Source organism: Hippocampus bargibanti, linkage group LG09, assembly GCF_051943395.1.
Source record: "Hippocampus bargibanti isolate YZ-2025 linkage group LG09, ASM5194339v1, whole genome shotgun sequence".
In the NCBI taxonomy this organism is placed as follows: domain Eukaryota; kingdom Metazoa; phylum Chordata; class Actinopteri; order Syngnathiformes; family Syngnathidae; genus Hippocampus; species Hippocampus bargibanti.
In genome coordinates, this window is record NC_142742.1 from 10679831 (window position 1) to 10705000 (window position 25170).

The following is a 25170-nucleotide window of genomic DNA, read 5'->3' on the forward strand; positions in this document are numbered from 1 at the left end:
AAAAGTAATCTAAACTTGAAATGAATAAGGGAACTAATTAGATAACACTAGACAGTACAAAAGGGGAAACAAAATAAGATATTGTCATGAAAATGCGCGTTAATCCAGACCATCAGAGAATTGCGACTCACCATGAATCTCGTCCAGATTGTTCTGGAAACTATGGGCGGGACTTGGTGCCACACTGTGCGCCGTTGCGTCACTTCCATCATAATTTAATAATATTAGTGTACAACTCCGTTACATATATATTATATTTGGAAAACTTTTTTCATTGATTGAAGGTGCACCTTAAATTCCAGAGCACCTTATGTATGGAATAATTTTGAAAATACACCATTTATTGGGGGTGCGCCTTATACTCCGGAAAATATGGTATTGGTCAAACTTTGTGTGTGCATGTGTGCATGCGTTTGTGTGTGTGTGTGCGCGTGTGTGTGTGTGTGTGTGTGTGTGTGTGTGTGTGTGTGTGCGTGTGCGCGTGTGTGTGTGTGTGTGTGTGTTTGTGGGATGGTGACATTTGAATGGCATGGTTTTTATCTTCCATTGTCATACATAATGTGAAAAAAAGGAATCTATAAGAATAGGACCCATCAGATTTTCAAAAAGCAAATATCGGCCGATTGAATCATCTATAGTCGATTCAACCGGTCCGCATTCATTATGACCTTAATGAATTTCCAGTAAACCTGAACAAGAAACAAAGTAGTTTAGACTTTAACCTTTCCCTTCACTTTTAACTGCCCATATTCTGATGAACTCGCAGTATAGGTTATCCACTTTCTGCAAGTGTCATGTGCTTTTTTTTAACAACACATTCAACTGAGTAATGCAACTGAAAAGGAGGAGTCTCAGGTGTCCAATAACAGTCACATTTTTTGCATTTGCTTAATCAAAGAGATTGAATCATGTGCGCTTTGGCACTATAGCTAGGTAGCCTGCTTTCCAGTTGAAGACTCGGCTTAGGACTCCATCTATCCGTTTGGTATTGCGCTTGTCCTCACTGAGTCGCGGCCTTTCTCCATGGACTTTGAGTCGGAAGATATTAAGCCTACCAGGAATTACCCGTCAAAAGTCAGCAAGGGAAACAAGGAGGTCAAGTTGATTTGGTGGCCAATTTGGAGTAAAAGGGTGCAATACCTGCTGACTCAATAACCGGTCGCTGTGTTTACACACACAAGGGAGAACTGTTTGCTTTTCTCTCCAGCTGAATGCGGAAGCGTGACTAAAGGAGGTGCACAACATGAGCAGTCAAGAGGAATACTGTCATGACTGGGTGGATAGCCATGATGGATCCTACCTTGTATCGGATTCACCCGTCCAGGAAAGTGCGCAACCCTTCCCACTGATGGAGACTAAACTGTACAAGCGGCGTTGGGTCATGCTTTTCATCTTTTGTAGCTTTTCCATGAGCAACAGCATGATGTGGTTGCAATATGGCATCATCAGCAACATCTTCAAGAACTTTTATGGTGTTGACGACCTGGCCATTAATTGGCTCTCGATGATTTATTTCTTTACCTACATCCCGCTTATCGCACCCATAATGTGGCTGCTGGAAAACCGAGGTCTAAGGGAACTCATCTTGGTGGGCTCCGCCTTTAATTGCATAGGAGCTTGGATCAAAACAAGCACGGCTCACCCCAATTCGTTTGCTATGAGCTTCCTCGGCCAGTTTGTGTGCTCCGTGGCGACTGTTTACATCCTCGGCGTCCCATCCAAACTTGCTTCTCTGTGGTTCGGACAAGAGGAAGTGTCCACGGCTTGCTCCATTGGCGTTGTGGGAAACCAGGTGTGTTCAAGTTAGCCTGTTTGACTGTTTGGCTTCGACAATAATGGTGGAGTGTGGAGTGTGGATGGTGTGGAAGAATTTGTAAGCCATCAATGATCAAAACAGTTGCAGATTGTCTTGATCATGAATGAGTTGTCAAATAATCAGTTGTACATTTTGTAGCCGTCAGATATCATTGGACTACCGTATTTTCCGGGGTAAAAGGTGCACCCAAAACCCATCATTTTCTTCAAAAGATGACCCTGCGCCTTATATGTGAAGTAATTTTAAACCACAACAGTCCTCAGTATTGTCCTCAACGTAGCATATTTTCTGGTGGATAAGGCGGACCCAAAAGCCTTGACTTTCTTCAAAAGATGATCCTGTGCCTTGTATGTAGGTGCGCCTTATATGTGAAGTAAGAATGAGCCACAACAGGTCGCGCAACTACTCTCATCAACCGCCGACTCCATTTCCCCCTATAGAAGAAGTCATGTGTGGTGTATGCTGGGATCTAAACAATACATAACCTCAGTCTCTACTGTTGCTCCTTATAATGTGGTGTGCCTTATATGTGGAAATAGTTTGAAAATTCACCATTCTTTGGGGGTGCGCCTTATTCTCCGGTGCGCCTTATATACGTAAATGATACATGGTATTTTGAATATACAATATAATTGTATGTTCAAAATAAAAGTAATTTATCATTCATCATCATTTATCATTCAAAGAAGTCCAAGATGGCGCCCGTGTAAGCAGCCTCAGCAAGGGCTCTCATGAGCATTGCTTTTTTTGGTTGTTTTTGTCTTGTTTTGTGTTTTCTTTTGTCACTTTGTGTTGTTGTGCATCGTGTGGAACAGATACAGATTGTTTTTCAGCATTTTTGACCACGACATTCATCAAGGAGGAGACTGTGCTGAGCGGTTGCGCCTTTTCGGCAGCATGAATATGCCAGTACTGTTTTTGAATGGGAGGAATGTCGGAGCCATTCGACTGCCATCGCTGGACACCAAAGGGGCCATTGTGCTTTTTTGCGCCTGTAATGGGCAGCATCTTCACAGCCCCGCTTTGTTCAGTGGAAGGTCGGTGCTGTTGGCAGTCTGCAGCTGGATGGATGCATGGCTTGAGGAGCCCGCGATAAGAAGGAGCGTCAGCGCAGAGCGCCGATGCGTATGTGGAACTGTTGCGGCTTGGAATTGAAGCAGATTTATGTGGAACAGGAGATGTGAGACAATCTCTTTTCGTCAATGGATGCCACAGCTGCGTGTTTGCTTTCAACATTTAGCTTGTAGTCGATGTGCACATTCCACCATGATGTCCCTGATCCACTGGTGGAAAGACGCTTTGATCCTCTCCTCTTTCATCTAGAACTGCTTCATGTCATCACAAAGAGGGTACAACAAGTCCTGAAGAATGAATGTCTCTCTGTGTCTTTGTTTTGTCATATTGTCTCTATGCTGTCATATTATTAATTTAGTTTTTTTTTTGTTATTTTGACTTCAAGACGGCGCCGCGAGAGTGGCTTCCTTTCCAGCAGCTCATGTATTTTGTTTTTATACTTTCATTCCTTTCATCACTTTGCTGCTGTGAAATGTAAATTTCTCCACTGTGAGACTAATAAAGGCATATCCATATCCAATCCAATCTTAATATTGCTATTCAAAGACAGTTCAAAATTATGTTGGTCCTACTTCCATGGATGTTGACCCTTACTGTATTTGATGATAAGGTTTTTTCAGCCGTCATCTGGACTTCTTTGAAGGTGTTGGTCGTTTCGCGCCTCATATGAAGAGCTTCGTCTAAAGTTGTGCTGGTAACGCTGGCCCTTTATATATTCCTAATGGACAGAGGTGGCGGTTCCAGACCTCTGCTCTGATAGGTCTCTGCTCTATGGTTGGTGGATCAGTGGACTTGTTGAGACCGAACAAAGTAATCAGATTAGCTTCAGGGAGTTACCGGCACAACTTTAGTTCGCTGCCGAAGCTCTTTGAATGAGGAGCGAAACGTCCGACACCTTCAAAGAAATACAGATGACGGCTGAAGAAACCTTTTCATCGATGAACCACTCCTCTACGACTGAGAGTCTAGACAGACATTACTGTACTCCTATTTCAGACCATGTATGTATAGGCATGTTATTGAAATAAATGGAACTCCTCAAAAGACGCCAAATCCAAATGGTGTTTGAAGTAATGGCCCCCCGTAGATCAAACAGTGTGTACCGGTAATTGTTGTGCATATTTTTGTTTTGTGATTGTGTCTCATAGCCTGCTGCGATGGATGAAAGAGTGCATTGTCATTGACATCCAACTGCACACTGTGACATTATGTTCTTAGTTCCGTCCTATACGCATTAGGAAATGGCTCCCAGAAAAAGGAATTTAAACATCCCACAGAAATGTTTTGAGTAAAAAACTCAAAGCAAGAACAAAAGTGGACTGCCAATATCCAGACGGGATCACAATGCTTTGACGATGAAGAGCCTAAAAGAAACTTGGGCCAAGTGAAATTTAGTTGAAAATGAATTAAATACATTTGGCAATTTATAAGCAAACCATTCTGCAGTGCTGCGATAAATCCACTCACGTTTTTCAGATTTGTCCCTCATAGTGAGGTTTTCAATTTTTCAAAGCATGCTTTAAAACCGAAGCGGTTTAAGAATGATACTTTTCTTAACACACTGAATACCAGGTAGATTTTCTGGAATATAAGGCGCACCTTTAAAGTGCGCATATTTAAAAACGTTTTCTATGCATTAGGTGCACCGCATTATATGGGCAACCTTCAATGCATGACATATTTGAAAACCTTTTCTATGCATAAGGTGCACCGCATTATAAGGGGAACCTTCAATGAATGACATTTTAAAAAACTTTTCCAGACATAAGGTGCACCGCATTATAAGGGGAACCTTCAATGAATGACATACAGTAAAGTCTCGTTATATCGATAGTACCGCTTATTACGATACTATTTTCATTTCCCTTGCACATTTCTAGTCTTTTTATGTATAATTAGTACAGTTTAGTACGATACTCGGTTATTACGATAATCCGGTTATTACGGTGCTCCTTTTCATCCCCCACCGGCCATTTTTGTTGTTTATATCGATATATCCGTCGCGCCATTGGTCAACTTGGTCACGTGTCTTGTTACGTGAGCCGCCATCGGTCGCGCCATTGGTCAACTTGGTCACATGAGCCGCCATCGGTCGCGCTATTGGTCGACTTGGCCGTGTGACTTTGTCACGTGACACGCCATCGGTCGCGCCATTGGTCAACTTGGTCACGTGTCTTGGTTACGTGTCACGCCATCAGTCGCGCCATTGGTCGACTTGGTCAGGTGACTTGGTTACGTGCCCAGCACCCGTGTAGCAGAGCCATTTTCACTTTCAGACGCTAGCTCGTGTGTAGCAGATGAGATTGAAGTGTTTGTGTTAAAAGATAAAAATGGGAAGCAGAAGAAGATTGATGACTTTTTTAAATTGTATACATAATACAGTAAGATGTAAGCGTTGCAGTTTCCCTGTTGTGTTATGTACATGCCCACTGTACTGTATATGAATGCAATCGTTTTTTGCAACAATGTTTCTTGTTTTGTCTGCTGAAGCGCGATGATTTTGAAAATTATTAACATTCCATACTGTGTATTAAAGGACAGCCGATGTCACTTTTTATTCAAATGCAAATAAAAATGACTTCACGCCAAGACGTCTTGCATTGCTTGTGAATCCAAACAATGGCTTCAGATTCGGATAATATGCTTTCTTGTTACACATCCAGTTATGAATATGTTTCAAATACACTGTAGTTCTGAAGATTAAAGCATACATGTTTACAATCATTAAAGAATTATATGTGCCATTTTGAGGCAACATTGGGGGAACATCTCACCCAAAAAAAAGGGAGCTAATGGCCAGCTCCGTTTCTTATATGGCGCTTGGCTGCCCTCTTTTGGCGGCTTTTGTTTAATGCAGTTCGGCGCAGGATCGGATATATCGATAGTTCCGGTTATATCGATATTTTTTTGGACTCCCTTGAATATCGATATAACGAGACTTTACTGTATTTATAAACCTTTTCTATGCATAAGGTGCACCGCATTATAAGGGGAACCTTCAATGAATGACATTTAAAAACCTTTTCCATGTATAAGTTGGACCGCATTATAAGGGAAACCTTCAATGAATGACATATTTAAAAAAAAAAAAATCCATACATAAGGTGCACTGCATTATAAGGGTCACCTTTAATGAATGACATATTTTAAAAAGATTTCCATACACCGGATTATGAGGAACCATGGTCAACTTTTGAAAAAATATTTTCTTTTAGGTGCGCCTTATTGTGCAGAAAATGCGGTATATTTTGCCTTTTTATTTATTTATTTATTAATGTGTTGATTCTCCCCCGCAGATGGGCATTGCTATTGGGTTTCTGATCCCCCCCATCCTCGTGCCTAACGTAGATGATGTGGAGGAGCTGGCACACCACATTAAGATCATGTTCTACATCAGCGCTGGTGTGGCGACCATCATTTTCATCCTTGTGATCATTGGTAAGTCCTCAATAGAATGACTCAGTCAAGGGTCAGCAATTGGGCAAGACATTTTTTTTGCTCAGTCATGCAATTAATGTCAATTTTAATAGAATTACAGTACAACACAGTATTCTCCTTAAGCCTTTTGTACAACAGTACCATTGGGTTCTCCTCAGGCAAGACTGCCCAATGCTGCAATAATTGAAGCGTGCATTTGATGGATGTGTTCTGACACAATGTGAAGCACACGCAGCAGTGTCTTCAATTATGTAACTGTTGTATGAACTGTGGAACCTCCCACTCAGTGAAGATCTTGGAAATCCATGACAGTCAGGGAATCATTAAAGCCTCACGACTGATCTTGTTTCTTTTAGTGTCAATACTAATTCAAGAGATGTGATAGTCGGTCACATGAGTAAGCAAGCAGGATGGACCAGTTTTAAAGATCACTTTGGTTAAACTTAATTATCCATAATTCCTTATATGGAGCTTGGACACCCTCTTCTGGCGGCTTTTGGTTGCAATACAAAGTTTTCAGACCAAACAATACAGCAAAATGCATTGACGTAATGGAAGGACTGCTACAATGTGTCTTTTTTTCGGTCAGGGGGCGTTCCTTTAGTGACGTCACGTACGGACTCGTCACCAACTCAAAAACAAGACTTCCTGAATATTCAGCGCGAGTCTTAAAACGTAAAATATAGCTATATGCGGTGTAATCTTTTTAAAATACGCTCAGTAGAAGTCATTTGAAGCCATTTTACAAATTATGGACACAACTTGTTCGGAGACGTCGGTTGTCCTTTAAGGTAACAGTTTGTCATATGCAAAACATTAAAATATATACAGATTTATATATATATATATATATATATATATATATATATATATATATATATATATATATATATATATATATATATATATATATATATATTTGAAGTTTAGAGTGCTGTTGAACTGCACTGCATGTTTGTATTTATGCAGAGGTTGTGATATTTTTCTCATCTATCTTAGCTATAATGCAAAAAATGCAAATGCAAAACAGGAACAAATGTTAAAAATGGCATCCACCAAGAATACATATTGAAATATTGAGTTCTGCAATTGTCTTTGTCTTTTCTGTAATACCGTACAATAGTTATCTGGCAGGCTAGCTATCTAGCTGGCTAGCTATTTGCTATCTATTGGCTTGCTAGATAGCTTTCTATCTATTTGTCTTACTATTCTATTTGAGTTACTTCCGCGTTGAGTGAACGCTGGCGCGTGTAAAGTGACCTTGATAGATTTAAAAGGCGCTTATAAATGAAATGTATTATTATTATTATTATTATTATTATTATTATTATTATTATTATTATTGTTATTATATGTCTTTGATGCTGCCCTCACACATTAGCACATTAAAAACAATATAACACGCATAATAATTCACCAGATCACATTTGGATTGGATTGGATCGGATTGGATTTGCCTTTATTAGTCTCACAGTGGACACATTTACATTTCACAGCAGCAAAGTGATGAAAAGGAATGAAAGTAGAAAAAAGTAATAAAGTAGAAAAAAGAAATACATGAGCTGCTGGAAAGGCAGCCACTCTCGCGGCGCCGTCTTGAAGTCAAAAGAACAAAAAAAAACCAAAATAACAAATAATATGACAAAACAAAGACAACATGACAAAACAAAGACACAGAGAGTCATTCATTCTTCAGGCCATGCATCCATCCAGCTGCAGACTGTCCAACAGCACCGACCTTTCCGTTGTGAAGATGCTGCCCATTACAGGCGCAAAAAAACACAATGGCACCTTTGGTGTCCAGCGATGGCAGTCGAATGGCACCGACATTCCTCCCATTCAAAAACAGTACTGGCATATTCATGCTGCCGAAAAGGCGCAACCGCTCAGCACAGTCTCCTCCTTGATGAATGTCATGGTCAAAAATGCTGAAAAACAATCCGTATCCATTCCACACGACGCCCAACAACACAAAGTAACAAAAGAAAACACAAAACAAGACAAAAACAACAAAAAAAAGCAAGGCTCATGAGAGCACTTGCTGACGGCTGCCTACTCGGGCGCCATCTTGGACGTCTTTGACGCTTCTTTGAACAACCCGATATCCAAATAACCCAAAAAGGAAACAGTATTCATGCATTCACACATTCACAGTCTGATGGCAGTAACCTATCTGTTCTGTAGTCAGAGGCACTCTGATGAAAAATGTTATGTATATTTCGACATTTGCTTAAAGGACAACCGACACCATGTTTTTGTTTCCCAACTGAAATCAGAAAAAACGTTTTATAGCATCTAAAATACCCAAAACGCGCAGGCTGATATTTTTAGTCAAATGCAAAACACCAATAAAAATGACTTAAAGTGTCCAAAATCGGCAAAAAATTGAGCTGCGAATTGGGCATTTTCAGAAAGTCCCGCCCCCAGTTCGTGACGTCACGCCAAGACATTGTATGCATTTGGTAGGAAAAAAGACATCTGAGACACACAGGCGTCTGTGTGAAAATGTGTCCTTGCATTCCCTATCCGCGGCTTTCAGCTCCTGTTTGGCGCATGTGAGCAATGTTCCTTATCGGTGGTTCGCACTCTTCAGACAAGTCTCCCATTTGAGGTTGTATCCAAGTTGGTCCCTTCCAAATAACCCCATGTTGTGCACTCATGTATCACAGGCAGTCAATCATTACAATGAGAATATGGTGAATACATGTTTGAACACATCATTATCAGAGCAAATGAATAATAACTTCAAAAATAATTCTGACAGAAACGCCCCTGGATTTTGGTCAATCAGTTTTGGCCATTATCAACAATTATGCTGTGGTGCAACCCTTGTTTCACAAACAAAGGCGTGATGTCCAATTTTTGGCCCACTTCCAAACCACCTTTTATTTAACTCATTCACTGCCATTCACAAATTTATTGAGTAATTGAAAATATGACATGGAGCGCCATCCCTGAATTTGTTCAGGTTTTGTTTTTTCTTGCTTGGGTGCCTATAAAGCGCTTGCCATGGCCTCTGGCAATGTTTTTTTTCGTTTCCACAAAGGGGCAGCATTTCCCTTTTTTCCATGATGTTGTGTTAGCTTTACTGTTGTTCCAACTTCAGCTGTTGATAAGTGCTATATAAGAATGTATATATTGCATTGTATTTTGGACAGTCACCCTCATTTCAAGCTCATATAACTCCCGACCCATGTAATTTAGGAATTATGCTATGTTAATGACATATAACATTTTTTTCATTAAACATTTAAAGGACAACCTACACCATTTTTTTGTTTCCTAACTGACATCAGAAAAACGTTTTATAACCTCTAAAATACCCAAAACACGCAGGCTAATATTTTTAGTCAAATGAAAAACACAAATAAAAATGACTCAAAGTCTCCCAAAACTACTTCAAAATGATCTGAGAAAGTTTTAGTTTCAGAAGGTCCCGCCCCCTTGATTGTGACGTTATGCCAAGACGTCTTGCCTTGCTCGAGAATCAAAACAATGGCTTCAGATTCGGAGAAGATGCTTTCTTGTTACTCATCCAGTTATGAATATGATTCAAATAGTTCTGAAGAGGAAAGCATAAATGTTTGCAATCGATTAAAGAAGTAATTCAGTGTCATTTTGAGGCATCTGGATGAAATGTAGCGTCCCAGAAAATGCACAAGATGGTGCCAAAACTCCATTGGAAATGGGCTGATTTGTCTGCTGGGAATTTGTGTCTACTAGAATCAAACCTTATTCTTGGTGCAACACACAACGATTCACCATCGCGTTATTGGTTTTCCTTCTAATTTCGCCATCAACACGGATCAACACGAAGTTTTCAGACCAAACAAAGTACCGAAAATGCATTGTGTGTCGCTTTCTCGGTCAGGGGTGTTTCCTCCGTGACGTGACATCAGGAATCGTCACCAACTCAAAAACAAGACTTCCGGAATATTCAGTGCGAGTCTTAAAATGTAAAATATAGCTATATGCGGTGGAATCTTTGTAAAATACGCTCATTAGAAGTCATTTGAAGTGATTTTACAAATTATGGACACAACTTGTCCGGAGGCGTCGGTTGTCCTTTAAGTAATTGTATGTACTGCTATAGTCTTTGTCTGAAATATATAAATTATAAATACAGTGAGACCTTGGCTTACGAACTTAATTGGTTCCCAGAGAGAGTGTGTAAGGTGAAATGTGTGTATCTACCCAAAAAAATTCCCATAGGAAACCCTTGAAATGAGAATAATCCGTTCCCAGGTTTGCATAAAATATAATTTTCAACTAAATAAGCCTTAAAACTACACACACGTTACCTTATTCTATGTATAATAAATGTGCTATTGTATTGTAATGAAAGAAATACACTGCACTGTAAATAAAGTCACTTTATTTACATTTGTGGTGGTCATTGATGGCTTGATGGAATGGCGTTGGAGGTCGTTGGTCAGAGGGAATTGCTGTTTGGAAAGAGAGGCACATTGCATAACGAATGTAATTAAAGAAATAAAACTGTACTGTAAAATAAAGTTTTATTTACCTTTGTGATGGTCGTTGATGGCTTATGGAAGGAGAGACACCTTTCATAAGGACTGTTGGTTACTCAACCTCCGGTGTGGCTTCCCTTCTTTGCTTCTTTGGGGACTCCTCATCATTTTTGCCGATTAAAAACCTCTTAATTGACACCTGTTGCTTTCTTTCTTGTAAGGTCTTACGAAGCTGAGGCATCACATTATCGTTCATCATGTTGATGATTGTCATTGCCACAGTCTTTTCTGGATGGAACTGTTCGATAAAAGCCTGCACATCATTCCACTTTGCCAACATTGCCTTGATGAGCTCACTTGATGCTGCAGCCATCTCCTCCTCCTCGCCCTCAGATGTTCTCGAACCATCCCTTGCTGGCTTTAAAATCCTCAATAAGCGCTGAACTTCCAGGTTGCTGCATGGCGATATCGGTGTGAATTAGCCGTGCTTTCTCGCATATAATTTCTTTACTCAGGCTGTCGCCGGATCGCTTCTTTTCGTTAATCCAAATTAACAGAAGTTTTTCAACTTCTTCGATTGCCCGAGACCGTTGCTTTGACAGCACGGAAACACCTTTTGCAACAGACGCGCCTTTGATGGCTCCTATGTTTTTTTGGTTCTTTTGACTTCAAGATGGCGTCGCGAGAGTTGCTGCCTTTCCAGCAGTTCCTGTATTTTAGTTTTAACTTCTTTCTTTCCTTTCATAACTTTGCTGCTGTGAAATGCGAGACTAATAAAGGTAAATCCAATCCAATCCAGTTCAATGTATGTATTGCACTGTATTTTGGACAGCCACCTTCATTTCAGGCTTATATAACGACAGACGCATATAATTTAGGAATTAACTGCTGCTTGCTTTTTTCTGATGAAAGTAGAGAGTCTAATGTTTCTAACACTGTAGTGAATATCATTAAACTCAATATTTTGTGTTTCCTGGAATTCGAGTGACAATGACAAACACACTGGCACTGGAGTGGACACATTTTTGCACATCTGGCAGTGAATGAGTTAATAAATTCTGGAAAAATGTGGTCCGCATTCAGTAAAATCTGTAAACATCTAAATCAGTGGTTTGATCGAAGCCGAGGGTGTTAGTTCGGTGAATGGACCTCGGGAGTTCAACTGAGCCTCCGCTGTGGGGGTTAAGGGGCACCCGACTCAATTTGTTATGACATGCACGCCTGGCCATCATTGGCTGGTTCATTTTGTGCACGATTTAAAAACATGCTGACTTCTAAAAAAAGTATTTAATATTTTTCAGTTTTTAATAAATGTGTTTTTATGTCTTGAAGATTTGAATGAAATCATATTTTTATCGTTCACTAATGAAGTGTTCAGTGAATATGCATATGAACTAGATGGGTATGGTACTTGTAAAAAGGTTAACATCGCTAATCTATATTAACCCCCCCCCCCCCTGTGTTTCTAGTGTTCCAAGAGAAACCAGAGCTCCCTCCCACACAGGCCCAAGCCCAGGCCCGCTGCATCCCTCCAGAGAACTATTCCTACTTGGCCTCAATCAAGAGGCTGCTGCGCAATAAACCGTTCATGCTGCTTGTGGTCAGTTACGGTGGGTCCCTGTTGTACACAAGTTAGGGGTGCCTAAAAACCTATTCTTGGTTGGTTTTTTTGAATGGAACTTCCATGTGTCATAGATTTCACTCACAATCCGCAACTCATGAGTAGATCCCAGTTCCACTTAAAACAAAATCTATGCAATGTTTTACAAACAAAACGACAGTCCAAAGCTTCATATACTACAATGCCAGTCAATTTGGTGCAGCAAATGCCCTCCACACAGTTTTATGCTGACACATTTTCTATTTTAGAGTTGAGTTGTTTTTGAGTGCAAATCGCACAAGGCATACATATTATGCTGTCATCACTGTACTTTTATGAGTAAATAAATGGTGCTGTAAAAGCCTGACTATAGGTGACACAGGCAAATAATCACAATAATGTTATATCAGTGGTGGGCCGTCAGGGCCAGCAAGGCCTTCTCTGCTGGCTTAACATAATCAGACATCATTATCATAATTATAATAAAAGTCAATTTCATTAAAAAAAGTATTTTTTCGAAATATATATATAATTATTCTACATACTGTTTTCTTGATGTTATATTATATCCATTTGGTTGTGCTCCTTTCAGTGTTGTAGTTTTAGGTCAGAGTTTTTAATCCAATCAGAATTCAGCTAGTTTGTGTCGCCAGGCTGTATGAAATCTGACCGACGCCTTCAGAATCAACAGTGAGGGCGTCTGTACGCTGTACATGAACGGGCACATGTAGTTGATATACAGTTGCGATAGCCAATCAGATCACGAGTTGGCACAGTAAGGCCAGCTAGAGGGCCTCGCGTTGAACATGACGTACGCGTCCTGTGATTGGATACTCACTTTACCTCAGCCCTCAGCGGAGGCAGAGCTATGCAAATCAACCAAGCTGACAACAGATCAGACCCGGAAACTTTAGCAGAAAAACCAAGTATATCTACTCGCTTTTTTAACCCACAATAGCTGAAGGAGAGGACAACTCAGATTTGGTAGCAGATATACTCGCAAGGCCATTCTCAAGACGGACCTTTCAGGAGAAGCTAGACCTTGTGAGAGGAGGCCGGCCGACCCCCGAGCTAGCTAACCTGTCCCAGGCGGGGAAAGGGTTTCAGCACTGGCCTCCATGTAGATAGAAAAGGATTTATTGTTGGAACTGAAACACACAGACAAACTGCACAACGAAGTCATTGAAGTCTTCTTGAGGAAAGAAAGGAGAATGGATTTTGTATTTAAATAAGTGTTTTGGAGGACAACCGTTTTGGTGAGTGCAAACATTTTTATTTACTTATTTTTTCACTTTTAACATGTTTTTGAAATGTTATTTCATTCATATTAAATCAATGGTAAATAAATGAAATGACAAATCTACAAAAAAAATGAAAACAAATCTTGCTCTTCTGCAGTGTGTAAATAATGTGCATTGGTGCAGCTGTGTGATTGTAGTGGAAGTATTCAGAGACTTGTGTGATTGTGTCGCTGTCACATGTAGGCCTATTCTCAAGAACAAATGAAAAAGATTTGTTTACTTTTATTTTCAACAAGTCGTTCGTTTTGTGAACGTCTTGTTGTTTTTCTTATATTAAACTGACATTTTGTAATTTAGCGTAAAATCTTGTTAAAGATTGCATATTCTTGGTGGACTTCATAAAACTTTGTGGACAAATGATTTTAAATTTCCTTTTATTTTTAAGTGTTTGCAGTATCACGTATAGTGACAAGTTCTAATTGCTGATGCAGATTTATTGATGTGTAATTGCTCCGGAAAATAGCCTGTGTTGTAGACGATTAAGGTGATGCCACGCCCAGTACTGCGTGCGTGTGCTTTTGTAAATGATATCTCCAGCCGTTATGTCATAAATTATGGTATTACGAGGGATATTTATTCAAGTCGGACTAAGCAGGACTTCACTGAAGGCCTAGGTGTGAAATGCACGGACCGCCACTGTGTTATATTGGTTGGTGTAATGCAGGCGTGTCAAAGTATTTTTTTGCTGCGGGCCACATTGTAGTTATGCCTTCCTCTCGAGGGCCATTATGAATTTAGGGAAGCCATTAGAATGTTTAATCCCCCCCACATTTTACATTTAGAGCGCACAACGAATTAATAAATAACAAGTTTTTAAATCTGAAGTCAAGAATAATGACTGTTATTATGGTTTACATCTAAAAATATGAAATTTTGGTTAGGATTTTAGCAAGCATCATGTAATTTCACAAGTTTGATTTACTTTCGAGGGCCGAAAAAAATGATGTGGCGGGCCGGATTTGGCCTTGACTTTGACACCTGTGGTGTATTGTCATAAAAATGTCTAGAATGTAGACCAGGGATGCTCACACTTTTTCAGAATGGGAGCTACTAAAATGACCACGTCAAAATGATCTATCTGATCTATCTACCCATTATATTTACTGAGAAATATATTGATTCTTGCATTTTATGTTGCTATATAACCGCATATGTTGCACAACACAACATAATGATGTACATTTTCTGCCATTACCTGAGTTCACCTGATAACTGGGTTCACCTGATAACTGGCAGACGAGACAAACGTCATTGTGGAAAAAAAATGTCCTATTCCCATTCCGTATGAAATGTATACTTTTTTTCTTTTTACTTGGACCAGCTCCCTCACTCATTTGTATATCCCATATCATATTTGAGTGGGATAAAAACAAGCGAAAAATTAAGATGTAACTATACCAACTAGTTTGAACTGGCGTGTCGTTCGCGAACATACCGGCTTTTATAGCCGGCTCTTTAAAGGCAATGTCTGGAGCAGTCTCTAAATTAATCTAAGCAACAACAAATAAGAGGAGCCGGCTGTTTTTAGTGAGCCGAGCCAAAATAACGTCTCTCTATAAAGAGCCGTAATCCCCATCGCTGCTAGATTGTTAAAGGACAACCGACGTCACTTTTTTTTCGTAACTGATAACAGAAAAACGTTTTATAGCATCTAAAATACCCAAAACACGCAGTATGATATTTTTATTCAAATGCAAAACACCAATAAAATGACTTAAAGTGTCCAAAATCTGCAAAAAATTGAGCTCCGAATTGGGCATTTTCAGAAAGTCCCGCCCCCAGTTTGTGATGTCACGCCAAGATGTCTTGCATTGCTTGAGAATCAAAACAATGGCTTCAGATTCGGAGAATATGCTTTCTTGTTACACCTCCAGTTATGAATGATTCAAATAGTTCTGAAGAGGAAAGCATACATGTTTGCAATCAATTAAATAATTTATTCCACGCCATTTTGAGGCAACATTGGGGAGAAACGATCACCAGAAAAGAGGCACAAAATGGCGACCTCCTGTGGCCACCTCCGTTTCCACAGGCTGATAAATTCCTTATATGGAGCTTGGACACCCTCTTCTGGCGGCTTTTGGGTGCAACACAAGGTTTTCAGACCAAACAATACAGCAAAATACATTGACGTGATGGAAGGACTGCTACAATGTGTCTTTTTTTCGGTCAGGGGGCGTTCCTTTAGTGACGTCACGTACGGACTCGTCACCAACTCAAAAACAAGACTTCCTCAATATTCAACGCGAGTCTTAAAACGTAAAATATAGCTATAGGCGGTGTAATCTTTTTAAAATACGCTCAGTAGAAGTCATTTGAAGCCATTTTACAAATTATGGACACAACTTGTCCGGAGACGTCGGTTGTCCTTTAACTTTGCCACGCTCAGGGGCATTGTTTGAACACGCACAGTGTACGTACCTAATAATCAGATGTCCTCTGATTGGTTGTCCGATGTATCAATCAAGTGGCTGATAGGCTGGTGTCTTTTTTTTTTTTCAAAACAACTCAACTTTATTTGTATAGCGGCAGTTCATGATAATGTCGCATCACCTTGTCATGCGATCGACCAATAGTACCTTGGAGATCGACTGGTCGATCACGATTGATGTATTGAGCACCCCTGATGTAGACCATATCATACATTTTGAATGTTGTGTCAGTACAAACAACACATATTTTTGTCTTTATTTGCAGGACTAAATGTGGGCTGTTTTTATGCTGTGTCCACGCTTCTGAACCGAATGATTATTGAACACTATCCAGTAAGTTCCTTGCTACAGCAGATTCGGTTACTGTTCTGTACTTTTGTTTTGCCCATGATGTTTCTCACAAAGCTCTGCTTTAGATTATTTATACCTATAAAAGTACCAGGCGATGACCTCGATAGAATGGTATAGCTGAGACTGCAATTATCTCACATGAGAGCCCTTTAGCCAAGTTAATGCAGATCGCAAAATGTAACTAATGTCTGAAAAACCGATTTGCTTTATAGGGTGAAGAAGTGAATGCAGGTCGGATTGGGTTGACCATCGTCATTGCGGGCATGGTGGGATCACTCATCTGTGGAATTTGGCTGGACAAGACTAAAACTTACAAGTAGGTTTTCTGAAATGGTTACTACTGCGAGCATATGACCAAGTTCCACATGAATGATGTTGTGGTTAAGTATTTGGCTTTCCGACTTTGCAAAACAAAACAATTGAGACTATATCTACATTTGTTCTTGTTAAACTTTTTTTTAAATCAAAAGCAATTCACCTGAGCAGTTTTGCCCCTCTGCTTAGTACAACTCGCCTATAGAGTATGTTGCTCAGACGTGACATAAATCCACTGGAAATTCCCAGCCGGTTGTTAAATACACTGAGTGTGGCATATCACACTTGAGACTTGGGCTGGTGGACATACAGTATTTTGGCCAAAATGCAATTTCAGTACTCTCTTTATAATAATAATAATAATAATAATAATAATAATAATAATAATAATAATAATAATAATAATAATAATAAATGGGCGGCCCGGTAGTCGAGTGGTTAGCACACCGGCTTCACAGTGCAGAGGTCGCCGGTTCGCGTCCCGGTCCGGTCTCCCTGTGTGGAGTTTGCATGTTCTCCCCGGACCCGCGTGGGTTTTCTCCGGGTCCTCCGGTTTCCTCCCACACTCCAAAAACATGCATGGAAGGCAGATTGACCACTCCAAATTGTCCCTAGGTGTGAGTGTGAGAGTGACTGTTGTATGTCTTTGTGTGCCCTGCGATTGGCTGGCAACCAATTCAGGGTGTCCCCCGCCTCGTGCCCGAAGACAGCTGAGATAGGCTCCAGCAACCCCCGCGACCCTAATGAGGAATAAGCGGTACGGAAAATGAGATGAGATAATAATAAATTTCATTTATACGTGCCTTTCAAAACGTTCACAAAAAAAAAGAGAGTTAGCTAGCTAGCGAATAGATAACTAATAGATAGCTAGCTAGATAGCTAATAGATAACAAATAGATAGCTAGCTAGGTAGCCAGCCAGATAGCTAGCTTGCAAATGGCAAGGTAGCTAACTAGATAGCTAGCTATATAACCAGCTAGCCAGCAAGATTATTAGCACGCAATTATCCATATTCAATCAAATAAACGTTACATTTGGAAGCCCCTCGGTGGTGGAGGGGTAGGGGGGGGCACGGCGCTCGCTCGCTTCAGCCAAATGAAGTCTGCTGAAAATGTCACGCCGGGTCATGTTGTTCCATGTTCTGCAAATTGGGATGAGAAAAAGGTTCAATTAATGTAAATGTAGTAATTTAACAATGACATGAGTTAGTTCATTTGCCTGCATTCCCGTTCCGTGGATGTCTCGAATTTTGTTTTTGTTACAAGGAGCTCAGCTTGGGAAGGCCTTTGCCAAGTGGAACTGAAGGCTGTGCTTTTGTTCTGATATCCAAGTCTGCTTATATAAACTGACAAACGAGAAAAGTGTGGTCTTATCTTGTTTGTTCCCAGGGCATGATCGTTCCGGCATTAAACTTGAAATTCTGTCTTGAGCATGCAGTCTCACCAGTGGCCATTATTTTGATTTTCCTTCATCATTTGATCTCAAATGACTTGATAAATGTCTTGGATTTCTGACATGTCAATTGGATGCTCAGGTGCCAATCCCTCTTGTTGACATTCCCCCTCTTGTTTTGAAGTAAGCGTGAGAGGCATGGATGACATTTTGTTTATAGAACCAGAATTTTACGCGTGGTTGTACAAAAAAACTGCCAGACCAGAATAAGCCTGTTTGTGCAGTTGGCCTTTGCTTGGATAATAGCTCACTTCTGGATTTTTCTTCATCAGACTCTACAAGTGTGACCATGAAACAGTACAGTACACATTTGCATGTACATTATTAACATTTAAAGAAAAAACTGAAGTCATCTGGTTTTCTTCTAGTGTTTTTTTTTGTTGCAAGTATGATAAACTTTGAGAGTCTTAGCAGCTTTTGCCTGAAATTATAAGCCTGTTCACAAGACTCAGATCTACATTTTTGTCCAATCTGCTTAACATGGGTTTTGAGAGAAAAAAAATACATCCTGTACATTTACAACTTTTTTTACACAAAATATTCTCTTTTCTCTCTCATCAGGCAGACCACACTGGCGGTGTATGTGCTGTCTCTGATTGGGATGCTTTTGTACGCCTCAACGCTAAACCTAGGCCATCTCTGGGTGGTGTTTGTCACAGCTGGAATTTTCGGGTTGGTAATATTGATACACATAAAGGACAACCGACGCCCCCGGACAAGTTGTGTCCATATTCTGTAAAATCACTTCAAATGACTTCTACTGAACACATTTTGCTAAGATTCCACCACATATAGCTATATTTTACGTTTTAAGACTCGCACTGAATATTCAGGAAGTCTTGTTTTCGAGTTGATGACAATCCCCTACATGACGTCATATTTGGAACGCCCCTGACCGAGAAAGCGACACACAATGCATTTGTGGTACTTTGTTTGGTCTGAAAACTTCGTGTTGATCCGTGTTGATGGCAAAATTAGAAGGAAAACACATAAATAATGCAATGGTGAATCGTTGTGTGTTGCAGCAGACAAATAAGCCCATTTCCAACGGAGCTTGGGCGTCATCTTTTGCATTTTCTGGGACACTACATTGCTGTCATTGACGGCTCGAATTGATATGGGAGGACTCCTTAATCGATTGCAAACATTTATGCTTTCCTCTTCCGAACTATTTGAATCATATTCATAACTGGATGAGTAACAAGAAAGCATCTTCTTTGAATCTGAACTCCGTGAGCCCATTGTTTTGTTTCTTGAGCAAGGCAAGACGACTTGGCGGGACGTCACGAACTGGAGGCGGGACTTTCTGAAAATCCCCAGTTTCGAGCTGACTTGTGGCAGATTTTCGACACTTTAAGTCATTTTTATTGGTATTTTGCATTTAACTAAAAATATCAGCCTGCGCGCTTTGGGTATTTTAGATGCTATAAAACGTTTTTCTGATTTCAGTTCGGAAACAAAAAAATGGTGTTGGTGTCCTTTAAGCAAATGTCGAAATATACATAGCATTTTTCACCAGAGTGCCTCTGACTCCAGAACATATAGGTTACTGCCATCAGACTGTGAATGTGTGAATGCATGAATAATGTTTCCTTTTTGGGTTCTTTGGATGTCGGGTTGTTCAAAGAAGCGTCAAATGTGATCTGGTGAATTATTATAATAATAATAATACATTTTATTTCAAGCGCATTTCAAAACACCCAAGGACACTTTACAATAAAAACAATAAAACAAAGCACATAACAATAAAACCATAAGTAAAATGATACATAATAAAATAGCAGATAGAACTATACATTGAAAGCAATTTGAGGTGAGCCTTGAAAATAGGGAGGGAGTCAATATTGCGGATGTTGGGTGGAAGAGAATTCCAGAGTTTGGGAGCAGAGCGGCTGAAAGCTCTGCATCCCATCGTGGTGAGACGGGCAGAGGGCACATAGAGGTGAAGGGAGGATGAAGATCTGAGGGACCGAGAGGGAACAGAGTTTCTGAAAATGCCCAATTCGCAGCTCAATTTTTTTGCAGATTTTGGACACTTTAAGTCATTTTTATTGGTGTTTTGCATTTGACTAAAAATATCATACTGCATGTTTTGGGTATTTTAGATGCCATAAAACGTTTTTCTGATGTCAGTTAAAAAACAAAAAAGTGATGTCGGTTGTCCTTTAAGGTGTGGTTTTTAAACATTTAAAGTTGAAGGAATATTTACAGTTAATATCATGCAGCTTCTTCATGACTGGATACCTTCCTTTGGGCTTTGAGTTTGCAGTAGAACTCACCTACCCCGAATCAGAAGGAACTTCATCTGGTCTTCTCAACTGTTCAGCTCAGGTTGGCCCCAAGTTAATTCACTTGTGTGCAGTAAGTGAACTTGGGACAATTTAACCAGATCACCAATCTGCTTTCAGATCTTTGGAATCATCTTTACCATCTCCCAAGGAAAGATTATTGACAAATGGGGCACCTTGCCAGGAAATATTTTTCTGTGTATATTTATTTTAATTGGATCTATCATGACTGGTAAGGAAACGTTTAGAAACAATCGCCAACACTGAATTGGGGAGGATATAAATCTACCCTTTTTAGGGCCATATACAGTAGTATACTAGTAATGTTGCCATCTAGTGTTAAAATCAAAGTACTCATTCATCACTTCTTTGTGCTACAATAGTTTGTAGAAGAACATGTATGGATCACCCTTGTGTTACCAGAGTAAACAAATGTGTCTTTACTCTTTTGTTGGCATCACAGGATTCATTAAGTCAGAGCTCCGGAGGCAAAAGGCCAACCTACAGACTGCTGGGCAATCAGTCAGTGTGAGTATATTATCGACGGCATCTCACGTCCGTGGAGAGGGATACCGTCGATGTATTTTGTGCTGAAAAAAAAACGCCCCTGGTTGATTTGGGCTGCAGATCTGACACTACATTGCACAATTTGCACTGCTGCAAGCATGAAGGCATGGACTTTCATGTAACTTTCTCTGCGTTTTATCCAACAACTTTGCAACATTTTGTTGAACGCTAACTTGACGTGCCAATTCTTTCAAAACTTTCCACAATGTCCTTTATATACTATCTTCAAGTTGGAGTAAATGTAAGATCTCAGCATTGTCCTGTACTAATGACCTCAGCATGAGAGGTCATCCTACCCTTTGATCCACGTAGCAAGTTTTTTTTGGTGTTTGTTTCACTGTAATATCATAAGAACGCAGCCAACGGTACAAATTAACTGGAATCAGAAGTCATCAGATCGACTATTTGCAGAGGTGTAAAAGTCTCATTGAAAGTATTTCAGTGAAACAGCAAACAAAATGTAAAAATCATTCTCTTACAAATTACTTTTAAAGGTCACAACACAATTTTTAAAATTCACTTCACCTCACATTGTTCCATTCACAACAATCTCCACCACGGGTGTCAACCTCTGATGCTCGAGGGCCACAATCCTGTGTGTTTTCATCATCTTTCCCCGCTGCAACAAACCGGATTCAAATGATCAAGATTGTTATCAGGCTGCGGCAGATATGTCTGATCGTTTAAAACATGCGGGACATTGGCGATCGAGGACCAGACTTTCACCCCAGTGATCGATAGCTTTCTTTTTAATGGAAAAATTGCAAAAATATAAAGAACCAGTAATCCTGCGCACACAGACATTGATTTGTTAGTTCCTGATTATAAAACAGTGGATTGAATATTCAAAACCAAACAAAAGCTGGTAATTTCATCTGACTGTACTTTTCAAGTGGACAGGCAGAACGCTATTATTTGTGTGTGCAAGGGTTTTTGGGCTCAAATCAGTGCCAGTGCTCGTGGGTTGCATGTCAAGTTGTTTTGGGCGCCTCTCAAAGACGTGACACCCAAGCTATTATTCCAGCATGCAGACCGGGCGTCATCTGTTCAGGACTACGGGGGCACATCTTGCAGCGGCCCCTGCCAGCAGCAGTTCTGATATAAACTTACAAGCTAAAAATCAAAACACTCGTCAAGGTAGGGTCACCATCTCTTTCCTTACTCCCCGCCAACGCTGATACTATTCTATTGTTGCTGTCATACAGTTTTCAACCACATTTCAATTTAAGGTTGAGTAACTGTTTTTAACAATGTGTTTGCACAGTGCAACGTTCCATCACATACTCAGTCAATCTTCCTGTAATTCACAATACTGACTTGTTTTTAAGGTTAATGCAATACTAAGTTGTCCATAACTGAATGAATCGGAATCAGAATCAAAACCTTTATTCGTCCCACAATGGGGAAATTTGCATGTTTTGAAGAAAATGAAGGCTTTTGGATGTACCTTATACATCGGAAAATACGGTATACATATTGATAAAACTAACTCAAGCACAGGCAGCACATGGAAACACCAGATGTGCTCATCAATAGCAGGTTTTCACGTCACGGTTAACTGAGGTTGGTTCAAGTGACGTTTGCAAGTTGAACCCTGAGGCACTGCAATGTCATTTTTCAGTCGACAGCAAGTGGCAAAATGGGAGAACCCTGAGATGTGGTTTATGTTCTTGCTTGATTCATATTCCTTAACACCATGTTGATTGAGACCAGTGGGACTGCATAGAACATATTGTGAAGCAAATCTTTCATTTGACTTACTCTTGAAATTACTGTGCATTATTTCCGATTGGAATAATTGTTTTTCAATGAATTGTGTTAAACTTTGGAGATTCCACTATTCACGTACTGTACTTCACATTTGGCAGCAGCATGTTGGAAAAAAAACGACAGTATTTTAAGGAGCACAGCATTGACGCTTTGGGTTGGTTGCTTTGGGTCAAGGTGCCCTTTTCCAGTGGCTATTTTTAAAATAGCAGCGGTATTATAAGACGTGAACTGGTATGTCATATTTGATTTCCCCTTTTAATGTTATATAATAGCGATTTTGTTGGAGTAAAAGACTCCGATCCTTTTTCATGATACGCATATAATGATTGGAGTGCATTTCTGTTTTTCCAGGACATGAGCACTGTTCTCGAGGAAAGCCTTCCACACCTGGAAATCCAGAAAGAAGAAAGTTTTAAGGCGGAACAGATGAAGAATTAGTCGCAATACATTCTGCTTTGAAAGCTTTGGTGAAGATCGGATGCAGTCCCAATCAAAAATACTGTGCGACTCTGTGCCAGGAGGACATCACACACACACACACACACACACACACACACACACACACACACACACACACACACACACACACACACACACACACACACACACACACACACGCACACACACACACACACACACACGCACATACACACACACACACGCACACACACACACACACACACACACACACACACACACACACACACACACCTGGATCCCAAAACAAGTACAAGAATTCAGTCATGCACACCAATGATGTTAGAATCTCATGTCTCTTTAACATTCATCATTTGGAGCTGAAATGTCTAGTGTGACCTTTTCATGTCCTCTTACCTCAAAGCGTTCAAAACCTCAAAGCTTTCAAACTAGTCATCTCCTCCTCCTTCTACAACAACGACTACCGCTTGTACAACAACAACAGTACTTCTGTCGATCACCAACATTGAAACTGTTTTAAAGCTTTACTTTGCAAAAAGCTTTTCATTTAAGTACTGTTTTTAGAACATTAATGGTAATGTGTTTTCATGTCACAGCAGCTGGAAGATTTTATGCCTGTCATTCCAGATCACACGGCAGTATGACCTCTGAATTCTACTGACTACAATAACAGTTGACGCTGTGCTCCTAATGTATACTTTGGAAAGACAGTTTTGTCCTCCCCCAGAGTTGGCAGACACAAACTAAAGACTGACATCTGCGTCAATATGGAAAAAGAGGTGAATCGAATGGTTCGTTTTGCACAAGATAAACAAGAAATATTTTATTATTAAAAATGTGCTTTGCTTGTAGACTCATATAGCTAGAGAAATGTGTGGTGTCCGTCAACTTTATGATCAACTTGTTGTGAATTTTTTGTTGCAGTTTGTTTCTTGACAGAATGTTTTTGCTCTGATGTGCTCAATTGGAATTTATGAAATTTTAGGACATTGTATGAAACTGTGAAGATTTCACACTCCTTGATATTTAAAACACATTAAATAAATTCTTTTTGAGGATCTCAACTTGACTGGAGTCCCATGTTTTGTATGTCACTAAAAGCTAATGTGAATAAGAGGGCTCAGTGGAGTTTCTATTCCACTGTAAAACGAATAAATATTATGTTTTCCAATCTTAGGACATGTTGAGGGCATGAAAATTGACGTGTAGAGTTCTGGGAAAGCTTGATTGACTGTAGGAAATATTGTAAAATAACATCTGGGAAGCAGCGCACCACAATCAATCCAAACACGTCTGGTGCACTCTTGGACGTGAGGACATTCAGTTCCGTTTCTTCTGCTGCGCTCCCACTTGCTCTGGAGTCTCTGGAAAGTACTGGAATCCAATCAGCATCGCTATGATTGAGAAACCTGGAAAAACAAATGCTGAAATTACTTCATGCTACAGGCTCAACATTTGCAAACAGTAATAAACATTTGCAAACAGTAATAAACAACAGAAGACATTCCCACAGGACAGTACTCACTAGCCACAATAAGAGGTGCCATGACTCCGATGGTGAGAGGTGCAGTTTTATAGACAAATGCCTCAGACAGAAAATGACCCAGTGCCAGGACAAATGTCCACAAAGTGATATGATATAACCTGCCAGTAACACAGTGTATTTAGTCGTCCACTCAAACAAGGCATGGAATCGCAAGACTTAAAAAACAAGATACGTATCTTACGTTCTGTTCTGTATATCAATGGCACAGGTACAGCGAATGATGGATGACAGTAATGTCCAAATACCAAACGTCCGAGCTTGAAGACCATTGACTGAATAAAAGAGTAGACACATATACAGAGAGTGAAAT

The 25170-nt window shown here is 40.0% G+C and overlaps 2 protein-coding genes across 3 annotated transcripts in view; one reads left to right on the top strand and one right to left on the bottom strand.

The window, feature by feature from the left end:
* The window catches only part of flvcr2a (FLVCR choline and putative heme transporter 2a), a 28972-nt gene extending 5479 nt beyond the window's left edge, over positions 1–23493 (top strand). Inside the window, 9 exon segments of the mRNA XM_089003676.1 lie at positions 6187–6328; positions 12270–12410; positions 16399–16466; positions 16697–16800; positions 18813–18923; positions 20477–20582; positions 20660–20771; positions 21003–21109; positions 21112–23493. Coding sequence (XP_088859802.1) covers positions 6187–6328; positions 12270–12410; positions 16399–16466; positions 16697–16800; positions 18813–18923; positions 20477–20582; positions 20660–20771; positions 21003–21109; positions 21112–21228 — 1008 coding nt within the window. The 3' untranslated portion in view covers positions 21229–23493.
* erg28 (ergosterol biosynthesis 28 homolog) overlaps positions 23126–25170 on the bottom strand; it is a 2845-nt gene continuing 800 nt past the window's right edge. The window contains exons 3-6 of one of the 2 annotated variants that reach the window (XM_089003683.1): positions 25042–25132; positions 24840–24958; positions 24588–24723; positions 23126–23263 (exon numbers count right to left, since the gene is read on the bottom strand). In XM_089003683.1, the coding sequence (XP_088859809.1) occupies positions 24635–24723; positions 24840–24958; positions 25042–25132 (299 nt within the window). In that variant the 3' untranslated portion in view covers positions 23126–23263; positions 24588–24634. Of the gene's footprint in view, positions 23264–23625; positions 24724–24839; positions 24959–25041; positions 25133–25170 lie in introns of those variants that run through there. The other variant, XM_089003682.1, reaches the window with a different exon arrangement.